Source organism: Calidris pugnax, unplaced genomic scaffold (genome assembly GCF_001431845.1).
Source record: "Calidris pugnax isolate Ruff unplaced genomic scaffold, ASM143184v1 scaffold188, whole genome shotgun sequence".
Classification (NCBI taxonomy): Eukaryota; Metazoa; Chordata; class Aves; order Charadriiformes; family Scolopacidae; genus Calidris; species Calidris pugnax.
Window position 1 is genome coordinate 7794069 of NW_015091257.1, and position 23983 is coordinate 7818051.

The 23983-nt window shown below is 36.2% G+C and overlaps 1 protein-coding gene across 4 annotated transcripts in view; it reads left to right on the plus strand.

The window, feature by feature from the left end:
- STS (steroid sulfatase (microsomal), isozyme S) overlaps positions 1-23726 on the plus strand; it is a 117443-nt gene extending 93717 nt beyond the window's left edge. For all 4 annotated transcript variants that reach the window (XM_014960267.1, XM_014960268.1, XM_014960266.1 and 1 more), the window contains one exon: positions 22395-23726. In XM_014960267.1, the coding sequence (XP_014815753.1) occupies positions 22395-22777 (383 nt within the window). In that variant the 3' untranslated portion in view covers positions 22778-23726. The remainder of the gene's footprint in view (positions 1-22394) is intronic.
- Positions 23727-23983: the final 257 nt, after the last annotated feature.

The window sequence follows — 23983 nt, forward strand, 5'->3', positions numbered from 1 at the left end:
ATGCTTAAAGAACGCTGAGTTGTGAACAAAAGATTGTTCTGAGAAAGAGAGAGAGAAGGAGACAGACTCAGTTAGCAAAAACTGAGAAACCTCTGTGAAGCTCTATAGAACCAGCTTAAAACTCCTTTTTATTACAGTCAAGTTCTCAGTGTGAGGGTAGGTGAGGTTACAGGTTGTCAGTAGCAAATGAAACACATTAATTTGTATGTGAGAGATATCTTGGAGTGTAAGGGGTGTCAATATACTTCTATTTGAAAATGCCAACCCTTTCTTGTTCAGTCCTCTTAGAGCATTTAAGAAATATAAATCATTCAGACATCTGTGAAGTAAATTAACAGTTCTGTTTTCTCTAAAGTAGAAAGCATTAGAAAGATTGCTAAATATTTGGCATGTTAGAGATATCTCAGTATTTCTTCTTCTTTCTCTAATATAAACAAGACATTTCAATTAATAAATTCTCTGAAACCTCATAAGTGGGTTTCCCACCCTCTTTCTCATTACTTTCTTAGTAATAAGAGAGCAATTTTTCTATTGTATTCTTTGCCATATGATGAATGAACGCTATGGTAACTTTATATGTAAACTATGGGATGTGCTTGTAATACTCAATAGACCCATTGGCAGAAGCCATGCTCTTAGCTAGCTTTTTCCTATTTTTCTGCTTGCTTTCTTGGGGAGCTTTTTTCATTTATTGTTTACTTGCTTTCTCTGTAGTGAACAAAGGACGTAGAGGATGCTGTTAAAGATTACTAAGGTTTCACATTGACCCTGAGAATGCCAGCAGTTATAGTTACTTGCTCTCATGCCTTAGTAAAACAAAGGAAGGCAAATTTAATAGAAGTTTGATCCAGGACCTTCTTCTTTTACACAGCTTCAAAAAAAAAAAGAAGAGATAATACTACCGCATGACTCTAAGTGCTGTCAAGGAAACATTTTGTTTTCTTACAAAGAAATATGAAGAGAGAATACTACCGTATGACTCTAAGTGCTGTCAAGGAAACATTTTGTTTTCTTACAAAGAAATATCTTTTTCTTTAATCAAATCTTATTACACCAACCTCATATCTTTTTTCCAGAAAAGAACAGATGGGAAAGGATAAGAAAGAAAGAATAAACATTTGAATGAGTAAGATTTACCAATTGTCACAGAGCTTTTTGCTTTCTAGCTAGAAAGAATAGACTTATTTAGTCATAGTAAAATTGATGTAGGAACACTTTTGTCTGAGAGAGCCTTTCCCCCAGTCAAAGACTGTGGTAAATGTCCTTTGACATTGACATACACAGAGACTTCCAGTGATCATATCATAGTGCTTTTTCTCATATAAAAATAGCAACCATAACATACTGGTCTATTGAATCCAGCATATCCTGACCTAAATTAGTAATGTTCTTAGTGAACAGAGAAAGGTTGACAGGTTTCAGTGATCATATAAAGGCAAAGGTATTTAAAGTAGCTAATTCAGTATTACTTAAACTTCAGCTTAAATGAATTGCTGTCAGATATTGTGTCATGCACTTGTGACAGTACAAAAGAAAAATCTTATGGATTTTTTTCTGTATACTCTACAGCTAACACTTAAATAGAAAAAAAAGTCTGAGTTAGGACAATGGTCTGATAATTTTTTATCTATTTATAAAGTTAGCAGTAGTCAAAACAAATATAAATAACAACGATGTAAAAAAATTAATAAAAATACACTGCAACTTTCAAAAATGAATTTCAGCTTACCAAGTAGCATAAAAAGTGGGTCTTTAAGAATTTCTGGAGCATTACACTTCCAAAAATATCTTTAGTTCACTGTTGGACTTGAGCCTGCAGCATTCTGCATGTTACATTCAGAATATAGCACTGATTCATCCTAATTTTAAAATCAGATTCAAATGGCATATGTTGTCTTAGGCAATGTTCTTCAAGGGAAGCAGTTAATATATGCACAACCCACATAGGGTATTTTGTGTGGCACAGCCTCTGACATCCTATTACTCCTAGAAAAGCAAAATGTTTGTTTATTAGAGAAATTCCCCAGAAACTTGACAGTCAAGAGCAAGATGACTTCTCAGTATGCTATAAAAGACCATGCCATGAAAGGCAGAATAAATAATTATAGAAGAAAACAGTAGGTACTTGGAGGGTGGGTGCACTTGGACAATATTATGCTGGAGGCGAGTGTGTATCTATGGGTGATATGCACTCTCTACCGTATAGGTGCTTCTGAATGTAAGTCTTGATAAGTACTTTGGAAAGGCAACACAACCAGGAATATTCAATAATCAGTGTAAATGATGGGCGATGATTAAGGAGGAAATGGCCTTGGGTTGTGCCAGGGGAGGTTTGGGATGGATTTGGGGAAATATTTCTTCACAGAAAGGGTTATCGGACACTGGAGCAGGCTCCCCAGGGAGGTGGTTTAGTCGTCATTCCTGGTAGTCTTGGTGCATGGGTACATGATTTTGTGGTGGTTTTGGCAGTGTTAGGTTAGTGGTTGAACTCAATGATCTCAACAATCATAGGTATTTAGAATACTGGTAGTCTTGGTGCATGGGTACATGATTTTGTGGTGGTTTTGGCAGTGTTAGGTTAGTGGTTGAACTCAATGATCTCAACAATCATTTCCAATTTAGATGTTTCTATGATTCTAAATGTCCTCTGAGAAAAGCTTGTGTACCAGTGCAAACTGTGACTTTCCTATTGACTTCAGAATAATTTTTATTTGATCTCAAACTATTAGAGGATGCATAAGGCATTACATTTTTTAAGCAGCTTTTTTTAAGACATTCAGAATTCCCTAAAACTAAAAGGGAGAAAAAAATTACAGCTTTTAAAATTTGTTTCTTGTTTTGTTGTTCTTAGTAGAGAAATTTTGTGGATGGATTTGTGTAAAAGCTTTTTGAAACCAAAAGAGGCTGCACATCACTAGTAATTTTTGCCATAGTTGTTTCAATGATGTCTTGAGGCAAGTTCATAAAGTAGTACAGAACAAGTTCCTACAGATTATTATATTTTTTATGATATTTATGATATTTTATGATGTATTTATTATACCAAGCTTTACTTGATAATTTATTGAAAATAATTATTCATCTGCAGTTCATTCATGTTCAGCAGAATAATATAGATAATGCATATATTTTTCTTGACTCCATGGTCTCCTAGATGGGGAACTCCCATGCAAACATGTGAGACTCAGTCACTCACTCAGTCAATCCTCTTCAACATCGGCATTTTAAAGCAAAATAGGTTTCTAGCATTCGTAGTGGGAGGGGGAATTTAGAAATAGTGGTGCAGCCACAACATTATAAGTCAACAAGACCACAAAAAAACCCCATGAAGATCACTATACTTTACTACTTAGAATGAGCATTAGCAATAAAGAAAGGCTTACCTTTTCAGTGCTAGGAAATGTTAGTCCTCCATAAGATAATTTTATCGTTACCAAGTGTGTGCTAATTTTTTATTTACAACCTGTTACCTGTCTGTGGTACACTAATTTTTAAATGGTATGATATCACAGAAACAAGCTTCTCAATAATCTCACTTGCTCAGTGAGAAGGATAGAGTCTTTAAGGCTCCATAGAGTCTTCAAGAATAACTTAATTATATTATCTGGACTCTCTTCAATACCATAGTATGATGTACAAATAAAGAATCACGCTGTTGCTCTGATCCATCCACACAGTCGCGTTCAGTGACAAGTGGAGATTGAATCTTAGTCCTAAAAGCATTATAGTTATCTTAGTGACCATTCATATCCTTATAGGAAACTACTTAGCCAGTCAAGCTTTATAGTTTGGGCTCAACTTCTTGATCTAATGTACTGCTGTTGGTTCCAAACCAAATGTAATTCTCTTCTCTAGCCCTTCCTTATGGAATTGTCATTTTGGAAAGCTTGAGCTCATTCACACCTTTTTCTTCATTTGCTTAACAGAAAACGTTCCACACACACACCCTCCCACCCCCCTCAATTCCAAACTCTAAATACTTTGTATCTTCCAAAAAGCCATACTGTTGATTAATCATTTGGTGGTGCTGCTAAAACGCTACCTGATACACATACACAAAGGTAAGTACAGAGAGGAGTAGCAAAGTATAGTCTCATGAAGATTTTGCTACTGCTAACTTTATAAATGGATAAAAAATTATCAGACATTTTTTCTAACTCAAATTAAATTTTGAGCCTAGCTCTACAAAAGTATGAGGTTGAAATGCTAAACAAGAAATTGTGAGTAAATAAATCTACCTGAGTGAAGAATTACTTTTTCTCTAAAAATGGTATCTCAATACTTTATGGAGTTTCTTTTGAATACATTTTTCTCCAATTCTAGAAGGCTGTGGAAAATGTTAAAATTTGGGCTCATTATTTCTTCATGGCCACAGTGATTTAGAACTCAAATCCTTTAGTCCAACTAGGGTCTAGGTCCACTCTTTTTCCTACAGCTGGCCATGGAGGCACTTTCATGCCCTTTCTTTACTTCTCTTCTTCATCTCTCAAATTATCCCAACATTCAGCCCAGCGGCTGTTACTTTCTTTTTTGTAGACGTAGTTATGTTGTAATAAGGGAAAAAGCAATTCCTGCCTACAGTGTGTAGACTATGGATATTAAAGCATATGTATAAAAATGGAATTTGATGTAGCATTTCCCTCTCTGTTTTATGCAGCATACCCAATGTAGAAGTTAAAACAATTCTTTTTGCATGAAAGCTCATCCCATTTTTTTATCTGTATCACGTGCACTATATGATATCATGTTTTTATTGCTGATTTCTCAAAGCCTAAGCCCCAGACTTAATTTTGATTCAGAAGTGTTATACAAAATTTTAAATTTATGAGTTGCACCTATAGAGGATGATACCGACAGTTCTATAATACTGAGTGGTAAACGGCTTGTAGCATTGTAGTGCTTGTTTATAGTTGACAATGATTTTTGATGCTGAAAACAATGCAGTTGCTACTAAAGCCAATTTTCGGCAGTAGCCAGAGGCTCTAAGAGCATATATCTTTATGATTCAGAAATGACTGTAGCCCGTGAGTGTTCAGGTCAGTTTTCAAAAAGCAACTTAGAAGAAAGCCAAAGATAAGCAACAATTCTTTTTATTTTCCAGAAAAAAATCAGTTTCATCAGGAAGGACTATTTGTATGTATGCCATGAAGGCATGGCTTTATGCATGAGTATATGGAAAAACATATGTTTCACAGAAGTGAAGATGGTTTGAGTTGTGCAGTGTGAGGGACTTTTTACCATAAAGGCTTGGAATTTGTTAAAAAACCTAAATGTCACCTGCAAGAATTCATTCTAACATAGCTGGTCAGCTTAAGAAGGCTAAAGTTATAATCAACTGAATGAAGGAGAGAAGAAAATGTAGCTGTTGTGTCATGCTGAGATGGAGGGTTTGAATAGCTGATTTTTTTCTAAAACAAACATAGAAAGCACATAGAATGTTTGGAGTCCAGTTTGCAATAGCCACTTTTAAATTTTGAAGGAAAAATTTAAGACTTCATGCACTATTTTGTTTTTCATTCTCTATTTTTATCTTTTAGTGTGGATAAAAGTTTATGTTTAGTTGATCTTTAGTTGTAGAAAAAGCAGTGTGATACTTGAAATATGGATTATAATAAAATGAAATCCGTTATGAAAAATGGATTGTGATACTTGATATATTTGGATTATGAAATTTGAGTTTATCAAAATTAGCAACATTTACAGGTTTTTTTACGACTAAAATTGTTCTATTGAATATTATACTTCAACAGTTTGCAGGTTTATCCTTCTGAAAAATCTTACAGAGTCCATTAATAGGCTAATCTTAGCACAAGAGTAAGTACTGAACACAAATGTCTGACTTTAGTTTCATGGTCAATGGTAACATAATCATTCAGTGGACAGAAAAACAACTGGGAATTGCAAAAAAAATTGTACAAGAATACAGGTTTTTTCGTTCATCTGTTTCAGTTCATTCAGCTCTGCCCTAGCAGGGCTGCTAGATCTTTTAGAAGTCCTGGGGATCTCAAGAATGCCAAGTAACTCCAAACACCAGGACTATATAGTTGCAAGAAAAGGCTGTCTTAGAAAAACATGCTGGTGTTCACAATGAAGCTGTAATAATCAAGAAAAGGCGCTGAGTAATGCTTTAACTGGATTTTAGAACTTGATAATAAATACAATGCCTGTAGCTCCTGGGGATTTTCAGAGGTCTCTTTCATATGCCAAATTTTTCAGAAGGTCTCCACTTAGTAAGTGTTTTAATTTCTGCCACTGCTTTTAAATAGTTACAGCTTACTGAGTTTTGGCCAAAAAAAAGAGAAAGAAAATAATAAAAAAAGAAATTTCTGAGAACCACTCACATTTTACAGAATATTTTTGAGTACATATCTTCCAAAGCTTTTAGTCCAATTTTAATTAACCATGAGACGTGTTCATGAAAGATTTTGAAGACTGAAAATAAGCAAAAGTCAGCGTATTACTTTGTCTCTTTAACATAGCTTAAACATGAAATGCTTTATAAATTGTTATCTTGTAATCAAGTAAAAAATTTAAGTATAAATTATTTGAATGCTGCAAATGATTATTCCATTAGTGAATAGTCCTCAAACTTAGAATGCTGGCAAATGATTACAACTAGCAAGAATAATGTCTACATGCAAAACTGACTGAGTATTCCCTGCTAAGTATTTCTTCATGTTGTCAATCTTGATATGTAAAGGCATTCTTTCACAGATAAGCATTATTGCCATGGCACGAAAAAGAGAGCAACAGGTTTGTACCTCATCAACATGTGAACCTTAGTGCTCGGCTGAGCCCATCAATGCAGTCTCTGCCTAGACACACAAGACAAACATCCCATGACAACTATACTTGGTCTTTCTCAACCAGTTTCAAGCTATTTATTCACTTTGTGGGCTAAATTGACCTCAGATATATCCTTACTACTATTCATAGTTAGATTTTGTATTTTGGTTGCATCATATTCTGATTCTGTTCTCAATGTGTATGAGAACACATTGTGTCTTGATCAGAGAGAGGAAGGCTTGAATCATCTGCTTTCTTCAATCACCTGAGGATCTACATGGCTGTATAATATGTCTGTGTAGGGGCATCTTATTTGTCCTCTGATAACTTTTGATCCGTTCATGGGGAGATGGTTGTGGAAGCAGACAAGCTTTTTTACATTTAAGTTTTTGGTCTTTTTACTTAGATAGATACACAAGAAGAAAACAGTTATCCAAAGTTCTGAGGTTAAAACTAGGAAAATCTGTGAGATTCAGCAAGGCAGGAAAATCTTTCAAAGTGAAAGTGAGGATATAGGTGATAGAAAAACTGTTTACCAAATCCATCTGCCTGGCTTGATTTCCATTTGAATTCACCTTGACTGGGAGATTTCCTAATCTCTGATCCTAACTAAATTTCAGGTTCCTTTTTATGTCTACACAGCCTAAGTGCCAAGACCTCAGTTAGGAATACTGACTCAGTATCAGTAAAGAAACAGAGTTTAAGCTTGAGCATGCTCAGCATGAATGCCAGCCAGTTAGAGACATCTCGGTAGCATAAGAAAAAGTTAAGAAATCATGTAAACATTGCCTGAGTTTGTATGGTTTCATTAATCACCAGACTGAGGTTGTGATAAACACCTGTCAGTGTGCAATCACAGGAGTATGGATTATGGCAAACCACTGCTGAATGCTAAAACAAACCTGTTTTACAACTCAAAATAATTTGTGTAAGCCATTTTCTTTTCCATTGCAACAGATGAGGAAAGTGTGTATGGTTACACGCCTTGTGGAGAATAGCATAAAGTGCATAGGAGAAGGAGCCACAACAGCAAATACAGTAGGAAAACATTTCCTGGTGCTTCCTGCTACTGTTACTATTGTCACAGATCTTTAAAAAGTATTTTAACAAAGAAACCGGCTAAAATCAAGATATCAAGACTGAACTTGCAGAACTATGCATTAAAAATTGAATGTAAGATTCAAAAGCCAAAAAAACAACTACCAGTATGCAGACGTTTGTATTTTTCAATATCTTTTGAGTGCTGTCATCACTCTTAACTGCAGTGAGGAGAGAGGGCATATATAAAATTTATATCTTCTCATGTAATGCCAAAAGCACTTTCAGTAGTTTTGAGGAAGTACAGTGTGTAACTGAATTACTTTAGACTGCATGCTGTTTTATATTTATTTATACTGGTTCCTAAAATAGTGGGTTAAAGCCTTAAACTAAACCATAATCTATGGGAACATACTCATAGACCAGTAAAAAGATGTAGGATTTCATGCTCAAGGGTTAGGATGTCTTTGTTTAACTCATCTTTGTAATTGTCTTGTATAACAGAGCTATGAGTGCCACAATAAATACTAGCAAATGTTGGATTAAGTTTTTGACCTAAGTGCCCTCTTCAAAGATACTTTGAGGCATGCTAGAATTATTACATTGAATTATACAACCAGTTAAAAATAGGAATTCAATCCAAAGACAGCAAACCTTGTCTCTACCACCTCACTCACAGCAGTGGTCTACCTACCCCGCTTCAACTGTACTTCAGAGACTGGAGGGAAAAAAAAAAAAAAAAAAAAAATTCATTTTGCCCCTCATATTATAGGGAAAAACAGCAAATGTTGGATTAAGTTTTTGACCTAAGTGCCCTCTTCAAAGATACTTTGAGGCATGCTAGAATTATTACATTGAATTATACAACCAGTTAAAAATAGGAATTCAATCCAAAGACAGCAAACCTTGTCTCTACCACCTCACTCACAGCAGTGGTCTACCTACCCCGCTTCAACTGTACTTCAGAGACTGGAGGGAAAAAAAAAAAAAAAAAGATAATTCATTTTGCCACTCATATTATAGGGAAAAACATCAAAAAACCCCCACCCTTCATGGCCCATGAAAGTGACTGGCTAGAAGTTTTAAGTTAGGATCTGGTTTATAGTCATTTAGCACTGCCTTAAATCCTAGCAATTTTGTCTTTTTTACACATAAAAGTGTAAGGAGATATAACACAGAGAATGAAGGACAATAACTGGAGTTTCCCAGCTCCATTGCTTCTTTCTTCTAGCTTGAGATGAACTCACTCCAGGGCTTATTACATCTCGGTTGAGCATTCAGGACATTGTGTTGGGCTATTCTATGCTGCTCAATCTCTCCAGCAGGCTCAAGAGGTAGGAAAGGCTTTGTTCAAATATTGCACCCAGGTCCATGCACCACACCGCTCAAAACCACCTGGACTTACCTGGACATGCTAGGTAGTGTGTCATGTATTCATATCCATGTACATGCCAGAAGAAGAAAAATCAACAAGATTTTACCTTAGGGAACTTAAGTGACTGAGGAATTTATGTTTGGAGTACGACGATGTTGCTAAGCAGACAGGAGTTTAATCTTCAGGGAGCTAAGATATAAATGCTGAGCACTGATTTTTCTAAAAGCTAGAGTTGTCTAGTGTACAAGACACTTGGTAAAACTTGATTCAGTTTTCTTCTTCCAATAGACATTGAGACAACATAAATCACTCAGAGTGTATCCAACTGTATCAGTGTAGCAAACAAATAAAACAGTTTTTATTAAATATTTTATTAAGAAATAGCAAAGATAAATGAAAAAATCACTCAATTTTTTTTTTTTTTTCTCAAATAGTTTGAAGTATTTGATGGGAGTTGTGTAGCACAGCAGATCCTTGCTTAAACAACTAGTTGAGCATACAGCAACTTCAGTCACAGATTCCATTGTACTTTGCTGAATTTAAGCATGAGGTTATTATTTGTATTCTTAAGCTAAGATAGAAATACTTTGTTGAACTGAAGACAAAGAAGATTAAATCATCCTTTCAGTAAATTCACAGGGATTTTAACATTCACTTCAGTGGACTACAACTCTATAAAAGGTGTAGAAGTGGAATTTAGAAGAGACAATACAACAGTTAATTAAGGGATGGAGCAACCCAAACAAGCTTGGAGGATGCCATATCCCTGGAGTTGTTCAAGGCCAGGTTGGATGGGGTTTGGCAACCAGATCTACCAGAAGGTGTCCCTGCCCATGGCAGGGGGTTGGAACCAGATGGTCCCTTCCAACTCTAACCATTCTATGAGTCTATGATTCTGTGAACTCTGAGACAATCATCTGCACCAAAATCTTTATTTGAACTTCAGCAAAAGTTCATGAAGGATTTGTATTTGAAGAAGTTAGTAGATAGAACACTAAATGAAAGGAGTGTGCCAATAAAATGTCTTTGTCTTCCGCAATAAAGGAACTGAATGATAGTAGCACAAAAGTTACAATAGAAGACACCATCCATCAAGAGAGCTCTTAAAAACACACATTGTAGGGAACAATTGTGCAGTGGCAGGGGGATGAATTAGATGACAAAAAGAAAATTCATTTGAAATATCTGAAATGAGCTTTTGTTCTAATATGTGACAGGTGGAACAGAGGAAACTGCATACATTGATATGAGAAAGATACAGATATTGCATAAGCAGAGTCAATGCAGATGTACTGTAACTAGTGATCATATTTCAAAGGTCATTGAATGATCATAAAGGATGAGTAAGAGTCATTAAAAAAAGTATACAGAAGTAATGTATATGAACAAAGAAGGCTAACCTCTACAAATTTTCTGGCCACTTCAGCTAAATATGTAGGTTTTTACATGTACTTGAGAGGATGAGATGTTTAACCCACTATCTATGAACAGTGTGGGATCTTTTATAAGAAGCAGCATCTTGTGGATAGATATTTGATCTTAGAAAGTAAAATTAAAGATGGACTAGAGAATGCTGGAAAGACAAGAAGTTTTACTCTCTAACTTGGGGTAATGCTTCATTCTAAAAGCGACTCCAACAAAACTGTAAGTGACTGCAGCACTTCTAGTGCTTTTATTGGAAGAGCAATGTCTTCCAGAGTGAGCAGAGATTAGCGCTGGTAAAAGAGTCCATCCAACCAGGCAAAGTGGTGATTCAGGTTCAAGGTCCATCCAAGGAGTCAGTCAAGAGCAGGAGATGGGAGAATAGCAGAGCTGGAAAAGGCTACAAAATAGAGCCATCCAGAGACAGGGCTGGGAACTGCCACTCGTGCAGCACTGCTCAGGCAGAGCTTGATGGCCTCGGGCTGAGCTGAAGTGTGAATCCTGGTCCATGGGCAGGGTGCATGGATGGGGGACCATCCTAGGCCTGGGCAGGGCCAGTGAGGCTCTATAGTGTCCTCAAGGCTCTTGACATTTCAGATTTTTAGTAAATTCTGAGGGTGGTGATGGCAAGATGTAGATGTCTACAATGTAAACACCTACAGCTGAGCTAACCTGAGCTAATCAGTGTCATCAAAAGACTAAAAAGCTTCTCACAAGATTCTTCTCACCCTGAAGCAGTCTTTTAGCACGGGTAAGAAGATCAGTATAGGCTGTTAACTAGCTTTCACAAAGACCTCCACGTTGCAGTGATCCAAAATTAAGTGAGGTGACCAGATTGTCAAATTGCATGCTAAGAAGCAGCATAGTGATGAGCAATAAATCCTGCTCAGTACCTTGAATTTAAATTAGACATGACTTGCCACCTATTTCACAATGTGAAAAACATTAATATTTTGCTAAGTGTCAGTAATGGCACTATGGGAGTCTCTTGAAGTTGGCTGGGAATTTTAAGATCATGTGCTAATTAATGTAATTTTTCTTTTAAATTAGCAGAGGTTCAAATAAGGGCCTGTCTACAAATATGCAATAACTAAGATAGCCATGTTGACTGTGTAACAAACTACAAAAGAGTGAATTGTAGTAAAGAATGGCATTTTATTCATGCATCAGTGTTGTGAAAGAACTAAAAAAAAAAGATGGCTAGAAAAGAAAACCATGGATGAAATACAGATACTGTTTTGAGTTACAGTGACATAAAGATCTTTAAAATCTAATTAAGGAAGTGACACTTGCTTTCCTTTTAACACAAGACTAAAACAGTCATTTACCTTGTCTGTTAGCTATCAGCTCTCTGAGAATGTTTTTATTCTTTTGCAAAGATAAATATTTTTGGTGATTGGAGCAGCTCTTAATGTGGAGGCATAGATGTCCTTCTCCCAAATCACTTTATAAACTTCCAATCTCATTAAACCTCAACCCTCGTCACCAGCCTTTGTCTTAATAGCAACATTCAGTGGCCGTGTAGTTTATTAGAGAAACTGAACAGAAACTTCTAACGCATTGAATACTGTGTTCAGTTTTGGGACCCTCACTACAAGAAAGACATTGAGGTGCTGGAGAGTGTTCAAAGAAGGACAACAAAGCTGGTGAGGTGCCTCGAACACAAGTCTTATGAAGGGAGGCTGAGGAAACTGGGGATGTTTGGCCTGGAGAAAAGTAGGCTCAGGGGAGACCTTATAGCTCTCTACAACTATGTGAGAAGAGGTTGTAGCAAGGTGGATGTTGGTCTCTTCTCCCAAGTCATGAGTTGAAACAGCCTCAGGTTGCACCAGGGGAGGTTTAGATTAGATATTAGGAAAAATGTCTTCACCAAAAAAGTTATCAAGCACTGGAACAGGCTGCCCAGGGAAGTGGTGGAGCTGCTATCCCTGGAGGAATTTAAAATACATGTAGATGTGGTGCTTAGGGACATGGTTTATTGGTGGACTTGGCAGTGCTAAGTTGATGATTAGACTTGATCTTAAAGGTCCTTTCCAACCTAAGTGATTTTATGATTCTATAACAGGAAGTAATAAGTTTCTGTAGATACTACCAAAAAAGTTATCAAGCACTGGAACAGGCTGCCCAGGGAAGTGGTGGAGCTGCTATCCCTGGAGGAATTTAAAATACATGTAGATGTGGTGCTTAGGGACATGGTTTATTGGTGGACTTGGCAGTGCTAAGTTGATGATTAGACTTGATCTTAAAGGTCCTTTCCAACCTAAGTGATTTTATGATTCTATAACAGGAAGTAATAAGTTTCTGTAGATACATAGAAATATCTTTTACTCATATTTACACATTTGCATGTTATTACAGCAAAATAGAAATATCTTTTACTCGTATTTACACATTTGCATGTTATTACAGCAAATATCCCTGGAGGAATTTAAAATACATGTAGATGTGGTGCTTAGGGACATGGTTTATTGGTGGACTTGGCAGTGCTAAGTTAATGATTAGACTTGATCTTAAAGGTCCTTTCCAACCTAAGTGATTTTATGATTCTATAACAGGAAGTAATAAGTTTCATAGAAATATCTTTTACTCGTATTTACACATTTGCATGTTATTACAGCAAAAATTTTTCTTGAGATTTCCTCAACAGTAGAAGACAAGTGCTGCAGACCACTTTTCTGGTTTTGAGGGTCACCATGTATGAAAAACACTGAAGTGTCAGTGTGATGTGAATTTATGTATGTTCTCCACTGATTCAGCTACACAGTCTCATGAAAGACTTAAATAACATCAATTATCTAATTCAGAATATATGTCATGGCAGAAGATTTACTTTTCCTTTGGTAAGAACTCATGAGTCTTCAGGTTACTTACATCACATTTTTGTTGGGTAAAGAGCGACCTTTTTCTCCCCTCTGAACTATGTCCTTTTACTCCCATTTCATCTTTTCCCCATCTGTTTATTCTTTCCTTCCCCATTTTTGAGCTTCTCACTGATAGTGAAACTCCTTTTGCACCCCTTAATTGATCAAACCCTTGTATGAGTCTTTCCCTTCTGCAAATGCAGAAGCTGTAATAAACTCTCATCCTCATGAGGATTTTCCATTCATTTGCCTTTTCTGTTTTTTAGTCTCATAAATTCCTTCACTTCCACTCTTCTCTAGAGAAGTGTGTTATCTTACAAGGTTGTTTTGCTTGCTTGTTTATTTGTGTGTGTGTGTATTAAGTTCTTTTTGGCTTCTTTCTTTACTCATGTTTTTCTTCTTTGATAATATTGAGAAGACATACCTTTTTGCATTGTATCAAACATCTGAGTCACTTATTACTGTTTCTTGCTCAAATCCATTGTGATCTTTTCATCTACTTGATTATTGAACACATTTTGTTTCCCTGCTTCCTATCTTGCTTTTGGAGTATCATCTTCACTTTTCATTTACGTCCTTGTTTCTTCTTGTTTTTTTTCTCTCTACCTGATCTTGCCTGTTTCTTGGAGGCATCCCAAATGGTTTCCCAAATCCCTAATTTGTGTTCAGTGTTTCAATCACAACAGCTGGAGGAAGCAGAACAAGCATCAAGTGTCATTTACCTTAACTATCTCATTACGTATTTTAATTTTCTATCTTGATCCTCATATCAGAGCAGCTGCAGCTGAATTTGGGTGACACAGTATGGGCATATCATTTGGTAAGTGTGAAATAATGGAACTACTGAAAGAAAGAAGAGCATTTCTAGCTTGATCAGGCCCCGCAAAACTGTTTATATCAAGCTCAATAAAATTGACCTAATCAACTGATACACGTTTCTGCTAACAATATTTTAGGTAGGAAAGTGTTTCTCTTGACAAGCATGACAAATACTGTTACAGGATTTTCTTGCCTCTGCTCTGCTCTGTGACAGTGGCAGCCGAGTTCCTGTTAGGCTCAGGCAGAGCTATTTATACCCTGGGACTTGCAGTGCTCTACTCTGTACCAGCATGCCCCTACTTACTCTGGGAGAGAGGGACAATTAAAGGGAAAAAATTCTATTTTAAATCCTTACCTTTTTAAAAGAATATTTACTAATTTTAGTAAGAACATAAACCAAATTCTTAGTCCAGTTGGCTAAGTTGAAATTAAATAAGAGACCTTCTTTCTGGTGTTTTTGTTTTGTTCTGTTTTGGTTTGGTTTTTTTCCTATTTGCACTTCCCTTTCTCCTGGTTTAGATTGCAAACTAAGAATGGCTGCAGCATGGAAGGCACAAGCCAAACCTCCTCTATACTAATGCAATGAACCATTCCTTATTAAAAAAACCCAAACCAAACCACTTCAAATAAACAAAACCTCGAAAAACTTTGATTATTTTGTTTACTTCATGCATGACTGAACAGAGTTTACTAGACAAAGTTACTTTGTATTAATTGAGTGACAGTTCTGAAGTAACCTTTCCTCAAAACAATTCTGACCTCTCCATTTAAGTCCTATATAAGGAACAGCTAAAATGTATTCACTTGCAGCCCCAGGAGACCCTTCTCTGTTCTTGTTTTTAGTAGGAAGGAGATTTTAGCAGTTTATACAAATTCAGAAGGGTAAAGCCTGTTTTTCACTATGTAGCACACATGCATTCCTTAAAGCTGGAAATTAGGAGGAGAGAGTCAAGGTTCTTTCCCTTTTCCATCACTTACTGTCATGTGGAGAATAGCTGAAGACCTCTACACCCATCTTGCATACCACCAAGACAAGAAAATATTTCCATTGCTTCCTAAAACTCTTCTCTTCAAACTCAAGCACTTTTGCTCACTAAAGAACTGTGAAATGAAGTTTGGTTTTTGCATACCTGAAAAACTGCTGGATTTCTCTGAAATACCTTAACCTTGAACAGGTCTGTGTGAAAACAGAAAATAAAAACAGACTTCTAGAAATTTTTTTAGGAATAGATTTATATAAGAATCCCTGCTGATCATCTTTAGAAGAACATCCTGTGATATGTACTTTTGGTGTTTAGGTTTCATTCAGGATTTTAAGGGACTTTTGCATTGTTTGAACATATGCTCATTAGTCACGTTAATCTGCATCACAGACCTTCAGTAAACTTGTACTTTCCATTTCTTCAATTGTGTTAGTTCCATATGATAGGCTCATAAGAACCTTAATGATATAGGTTTAAAATTTTCTATATCCCCAAAGATGCAATTTCCAGCGGAAACACTGGATATTATGAGATCCCTAAGCTACCGGGTAATATCCTTTTTTAGTTCTAATTGGCTGCACAATTGTGCACCTGCACAATTTTTCCAGCTTTAGGATGCAAATTCCTATTTACTTTCAGCTATTTGCCCCAAAGTTTAACACCTTTTGTAACATATTGCTAGTTTCAGCTTCTGGCAAACACATGCATTTTTAACAGTGGGACAAAACCTATTGTCATATATGTCAGATACTAAACTACACATACTATAGTCTTTACAATAAAACCAAAATTCTTTCACTCACAATTTTTTTAATATTTAGGGGTGACTGATACTGAGATTTTCTCACCATCACTTAGAAATGGTTGCTTTCTTTAACTCCTTTTTTCACTCTGACTAAAGGAACCTCTTTGCTATGTCATTTATACTTAACTGATGCAATCTTCAAGGTAAAACAAAAAATATATTCTTAGAAGATTTCCTAAGTATCCTAATAGCTTTCTAAAAGTAAAAAAAAAAAAAATAATTATAAAATATAATTCAACTATCTGAAATACCTGCAAAGAAATATAAATCACCTGTGTCCTCAACTTCTAAAAATAAAACAAATGAGTATTCAGTATTCTTTGGCAGTACACAAAATTCTAGGATACTATTTCTACTTTTCATTTTTAAAGTAACTGTATAGTTATTTCTTTGGTTTTAGATATTCTTCTTGCTATTTAAAGTCTAAACACACTGTCCATTTTCAGATTAATGATTTTGAATACTTCATTAGCATTTCGTGTGTCAAAAGATTTTTTGACATCCAAATTTTGAAAAATGTCTGGAGAAAAAAATTTATAAACAAATTCCTGGAGACAGTTTTGGTTTTGGTTGTTTCAAACTTGTCTGCAAATATTTGCAGAAATTGCTTAAGATATTCTTTGCATCTTTGTCTCATTCATTTGCTTGGTATCAAGAAAATTGCTGTCTGAATCTTTCAGGTCTGTTCATTTCACTCAGAATGATTGTATCCACTTTATGTAAGACAGTAATGATTGTCCTCAACTTATTTTCCGTTAATAAAATGTATTTTGGAAGGACAGAAAGAACAAAAGGCAAACCACAATTCTGAATAAGTTTCTCTTTGGGTTTTTTTTGCCATCTTTGTTTCTTAAGTGTGTTGCTCTCCTGGTGCTTAACTATGTCTCTTAATGACTCCAATGGAAAACCAGTTTATGCAAATTAATACTGTTTCTCTCAAAGCAAATAAAATAAAACTTTTCTGTTTTCAAGGACTTTTGCATATAAGTTCGAAATGACCTATAATTTTTTTGTGTGCCAAAACCAAAAAACTGCATGGACCATTCAGGAAGTAAATAGATTATTAAAACAAATCTTTAGCAAGTGTCTGGATTGTGTACAGCAAATTACTATGGATAGAATTTTTTTCCAGGGCAACATGTATTCTTCCATGTTACTGTTAGCTAAGATTTACAAATATGAGGCATAACATTGCATTATAGCACTTCTATCTTAGCAGAATAGTTTCTATACGCACAGATTCTTCCCATTTGGGACTTTCTTCAACAAGAAAAGAAAACACTGCAAATGATCAATCAATTCTTTTAAGATGATGATAAAAAAATCAGGAACATAATTTTTTGTTATCTGCTACCATTCAGCAGATAATCTTGACTTTCGAATTCAGTGGAAGCTGCTCATACCAATAAGCTCAGTCATGAGATTTCTGTCTTAATTTCAGCAGCCTAAGCATCATTTCAATATGTCTTATATTTTTCCTCCAGCAGTTGTTCAGTTATTATTAGTTATCCCCCAATATACAATACTTTCTGTTTTCACTTAACACTGCTGTTTCTATCCTTAAGATTTTAAAATCACTGCTGCTACTGGCTTTTTTCATGGTTTTACCTCAAGTACAGTATGTTCTGCAAAGTTCTTTATGCAAGCCTCTTCTAGCAACATAAACTAACATTACATCTTCAAACATCACACAGTTGTTCTGCACCTACACTGGGACATAATGTCCTGTTTTCTAACTGGTGTAACAACATAACATCATAAGATACCAAATAAATATGTAAAAAAATACAAACTTTCACTGAATGAGCAATAAAATTACAAATTTTAAAACTCAAATAGCAGATTTGTATTAGCTGTTTGAGGAATGCACATAGTCATGAAAATAATATGTGTATTTTCTTTATAGTAAACAAATAGGATTCTTTATGTGCTAGATATAGTTCTACAATAATTTAGCTACTGAAACCTTTTCTAAATTGTTAAATTATTGAAGAGATGAATAAATAGACATAATTGATATCAATTTTATATAACATTAGCAGAGAATCTAACAATTCTAAATGATTCTAAAGATAGAGGAAGCTGGAAGAAAGGATTCAATCTAACAATAACAAGTTATCTGAAAAATGTCGTTTTCGAGTGTGTTGCAGCTTTCATCTGCTACTCTGGAGCTGGCGTGAATTAGAATGGGGGAGCTGACAATGGGTACAGAGCACATTCAGGATTCAGGAAAAGTCTGTGGGCAATTTACATCTGTACACTACACTCAAAAGGTTATGCTTAAAGGCATCTGAAGTCAAGGAGAGACCAGCTCCCTAATTTACAGTGAAGAACAGACTTGTTTAATTTGTTCTTCTACAGAAAGAAGAAACAAAATAATCTAAATGGAGGAGAAGACAGTAACAACAAACCTATAAAGCTACTGTCATAGATTAAATGTGGTAAAAATGAGGTCCAGGCAATAACACAGCAATAGCTACTATTCACTTCAAGAACTGCTTATCAGAAAACCCCATTTAACCATCAGTGATTAAGAGCAGTGCTATTATAAGAGAAATGACATCCATATCCAGTGTGTCACTTCATCTTGGAAATATTAATATATCTTACTGAGAGACTTTTATTTAATCTCACAGTTGCTACCTGTCTTTTGGAGCTATGGTTATCTGTGTGAGTATGAGAGGATAAATAGCTGGGTGAAGGATAATAAAACAGAAGAGGAGTCTGTTAGCGAGATCGAACTATGAACAATTACGTTCATAGCAGGTTAGTTTGAACTAATTGCAACCTGTTTTAATTTGAGACTATTTATATGTACAACTTCTGTAGCTTTTGTTTTTCTTAACATGTAAAGGAAAGAGGTATTCTGATAGCTGAATAGGTGAAACTGTTGGACAATTCAGAGAGCTAGAGAATTGCAGGGAAAATGGATGCTAAGTAAAGTGGCTGTGAAGATTGGGACAGGATCTTGAAGGGTGCTGAAGGCTTAGGACTTGCCTGCTGTTTTAGAAGGGACCTGATATACTTGACTGTGGGGGAGTCCTGACAATTTTACTACTAACTTCACTGAGGAAGAGACATATAGTTATCTTATCCAGATGCTTTGCAGAACAAAAGTATCATCAATTACTGAGATATTAATTTGATCCTTGTAGTTAACCCTCTGACAAAATGAGGTTTTATATCAGCCAAGAGAGACTGGGAGAGAGCTCTCTCTTTTTAATATCAAGCCTTATACAGTTCATCAGCTTTACAGATTAGAAGTCTGACAGCATTTTATGTCTCCCAGTATATTACACTGGCTCCTCCACGGTCACAGACACTGACAGATACGCTTTAGCTTTTATAATGGTTAGGAAATTGGTGGTTAAAGTCTGTGCTGCTGTTCCTCCAGCACCACATGAAGTTCCAGATCCTTGCTGAAACATCACTGCAGTGCAACAGATGAACATTGCACAATAACTGACTTTGTGCTCCCAGAGCTTAGTGCTTTGCGCAGTATGATCATGATATTGTATAGCTGCCTAGTTCACATACTGGCATCAGCTCTTCAAAACACTAACAACTTGATTCAGACATGATGGGATGTCACACATGCCCTGTCCCCAACCCCACACATGGTTTTGCAACACGCTGTATGCTCTGTATATAGATAAACCTGAACAGTTCCTTATTTTGAGGGGAAAAAAAGTCCTGGTACAACTTTTTTTTTCCCATATCTTACCTATAAGAGCTGCTTGTACTGAGTTGCATTAGTTTAGAATCCTCAACTTTATATTGCAATCTGTAAGCCCTTGAACTGGCCTGGTGCTACAGTGCCCAAGACCAAAAAACGTTGGCTAAAATATCTTCTCAATGTCATTCAGAACAAGTATACCATGAAAGACAGATGTGTGGTAAGGCAGCCTGACCACAAAGTTCTTGTGTGCATGGCCTTACTGGAATTTCTTTTAGTTGACATTTTAATGGCTATATAATTTTTTTTCTGCTCTTCTTCTATCAATGCGTTATAGCACCCTGAATCAAATTCTCAGGTGGGGCAAATATTGCATGTTCTACAAAGGCACACAGTGCACTTATTAATAAAGCCCTTTGGCTTTTTCTATGCTTCATTGTCCAATGTGCCAATTAAACACTTTTAAAAAGCCTGAAGGAATGCTTAGTATAGGATTACATACCTTCCAAAAATGTAAATTCCAAGTCTAAGTAAATGAGAGGCATATTTCTGCTCTGGGAAATGTTCCATGCATAAGTTCAAAGAAATTTAAGGGGGGGGGGATTAGATTTTGTGTGTTTATTTTAATTCTGAGAAAACACCAAAGAATTCAAGTGTCAAACCAACCTTTCAAAATGTTATTGGACAGATAGACGAAGGAACACTGCCTTGCCTTGCCTTTCCTCCTCTTCTCTTTCCCTTTCCCTTCCTTTTTCCCTTTCCCTTTCTGTTCCTTTTTCCCCAGTAAGACTGTGCCATGGCTGCTGTCACAGCCAGAGACTTTTAAAGCCTGCTATGTCCTATTGTCTGTGCCAACAAGTCACTCAGCCTTTAGAGCTCCTTCCCCTTTGCTGACTTCCAAGCAGCATTTAGAAGGCTCTCCCAGTCTAATGTGTATCATGACCACTACCCCTCCAGCTCTGATTTAAGAGCAGACAAAGTGAACTGGATGTCTGCAGGCTCTGTCATTGAATTGGTTCTTAAAGGTAAAATCTCTTATAATGTGAAAAATGCTTTGGGATAGAAAAAGCTGTAAAGAATCTTGAGGTCACCTACTGTCCTTTAAATTCATGATATAGACTAGAACTGCAGCCTATGACTCTTTAGTCCACTGAAACATTCCTTTCTTTAAACCTCTTTTTATCTTTAGAACTTGAGTGTGATGTTAACTACATCAGCATAGAATGTACCAGTTTATCTCTGCCCTTCCCACACATTTTAGTGCTTTCCATTCTGTTGAACTGATGAATTGATTAATGAATATTAAACACTGTAGTGCACATAAATCTGTGACAATCTGTTACTAGATTAACAAGCTTTCTGTGAATTTAACAAAATACCAAAAAGAGTTTTTCCCTCCCTTTAAAAAAATGAGGTGATGCAAAAAACTGTTTTTCATAATAAATGTGCTAAGGAATGTAAATTAGTGATGAATATGCATATCTGATGTCTGTATACACTCAAGTGGGTAGGTATTCTGACATCATAGACCCCAGCTGTTTAGTATCCTACTTCTGTTAAGAATAAAGTACTGATTTTTGACTCTGATTAATTATTCTCTTGTCCATTTCTGGAGAAATTTAATCTTCCCTGACCATGGGAGGACAGTGTGCTTCCCTGGAAGTGCCTGTCCATTCCTGCCTTCCCTGTCTGTTCTGTGATACTTGTGGAAAATAGGAGCCATTTTTTGTTTATTCCTTTCTTGTTAAGTGTTTTCAGATTTTCCAGTGTACCTTCTGTTCCAGAGAGCTTCTTGAAGGAACCAATTGCTATCTGCTTATTCTTAATTGAGGAAATAATCAATATTTCTTAGCAGTAAAAGTACTGACTGAAGTTACACTAGTGCAGACAGTTCAGTTTCTCTACTAGCAATTTAAGCTGAAAGAGAATGACCAATCTGTAAATGAAGATCTTTGGTTCCCATTTTACAAAGCAGAATGTCATCTAAAAATTGCACTATCGTAACAGTTACTTATTTCTGGAAAAAAAATTTGAGGCCTAAGACAGGAATTTAGCATCCATTACACTTTTCGTGTCATCACATTTAATAAAACAAGAAGCTCTGTCTCCAGGTGTTTGCAATGAAAGCATGTGGCAGAGGGTAATAGGTTAATGCAACAAAGAGTGTAAGAGAGGAAAAGGTAAAAATGAAATTATTTTATTAACAAAATGAGAAGCAGACATGGCACAACAGTGTCTGGATATGATCAAGGGGCAAAGGTACATTTTAATAAGTCTTAAAGAAGACAGTGCAATGGCTTAGTAAATATTTATGCAAATCTTCTTAACACTGTTTATGTAAAACGTAAAGTTCTTTTAAGTCTTCTATGATTTAGTTAATCAGAATTCTTCCAAGGGAATGAAATGATCATTATTTTTTCATAAATATGTGTAGCATGAAAATTGCCATGTTTTGCTTATTTTTCTTTTGCTCAATTTTGTTTTACTCTTTCATTATATTGCAGTTCCTGTACAGAGTGAGGTTGTACTAAAAGACTGATTTCCCATGGTGTATATTAGAGTTTCATAAGACTAGGAGACTTTTAGTTTGTCATTTTACCACCAGCTGTTTTGTGTCTGTAAATTGCAGGTGAATCTGTCTGGAAAGTCTTCTTCTTCACTCCAAACTTCAGTCCTGAAGGCTCCAATGGTTGCTACGATTCCCACGTTTGCTTCTGCCATGGAGGATTCATCACACGACACGATCCCCCTCTGCTCTTTGATCTTTCCAGAGACCCCGAAGAGAAAGTCCCACTGACTCCAGAAACAGAGAGCCATTTCTACGAAATCCTCAGGGCCGTATACCAAGCAGTAGACAACCACACCAGATCCCTGCATTCTGTCCCTAACCAGCTATCATGGGACAACCTTCTCTGGAAGCCATGGCTCCAGCCATGCTGCTCATCTCTCTTTCAGTCTTGCTACTGTGACTATGACTCAGAAGGGAACCTGCCAGAGGTGCACTCAGGATAGACAAGCTGTAATTCTCCTTAGGAAACTGGAACAAGAGAGCGTGGGTAGCTGACTCGAACCACTGCAGTACTAGCCTTCAGAAGGTTTTGGTATGCTGGAGGACCTGTCTTTGAATACATCAATTGAAGGGAATTTCAGTCAATAAAATGTGCCAAGAGAAGGGGGGCAAGATACACCTTTTCTGTCTTTATGATACAAGAATCAGTATGAAGCACATGTTGCTGTCCTCATCTACAAATGGGTAGAGTGTAGGGGTTTTCTAGCTGAGATAATTTTCTAGGTTTTCAGCTTTTTTCTTGCTAAGCAAGGAATTTACCTATAATTTATGTCAGTTACAACCACTAAATGCACACTTTCCTGTCCTTTTTGCTAAGTATTATCCACCATCAATAGGACATAGCACCAAGTAAAAATAGAGAGATAACAGTGCAGAGGTCCACCTGTGACTATAATTTGATAATTGATAGATAAAGAGCAGACCTGTAACAGCATCTCTATCAACAAGCATCATGGATATGAAATCATAAACAGATTGCCAATAATCTAACATTACAAGTGCCACAAAAATCTAGAAAGCTATGTAGTGGAAGACCTTGTGTCTACATTAAAATGGAGCTCCCTAGCTAGTGTTTTATTGCATGGCAGTAACCTTTGTTTCAAAAGGAACCCACTTCAAGTGTGCCAGTTTTATGCTTGAGTGTGTACCATAAGTCTCCATATATATGTATTCAAGCCCCCCAAAAACCCACAAAACCTTCAATCCCTGATATAGGCACACACTTATGGTCATAGCCCAGTTGCCAAAATGAAAGATTTGGTCCATATTTGATATCTGAGGTCCAAATTCACATGATGCTACAAAGATATCTTTCTCTATCTACCATACCTATTCTTCCACTGATGAATGTATTGTGCGTCACAAATAAATGAAATTTTGTCTTCCTTTAAATATCCTTGTCATCATTTGAACTCTCTGAATAGGATCTATCATTTTCTGAGGAGAAACGGGCTGGAACACTTAAAGCCAAATATAACTGCCTCTTAGATCTTAGCAAGGCCTTGGGAAATCTGCGGTACTTCAGGCCTAATTTCTGTACCCATTTTTATCTGCATCTTATTCAGGCACATTTTCTTTCCACTCTATAGGCAGGCAAACTATTTTCTTTGGCAGATTGTACCAGAGGAGAACCTATCAGCAAAATATTA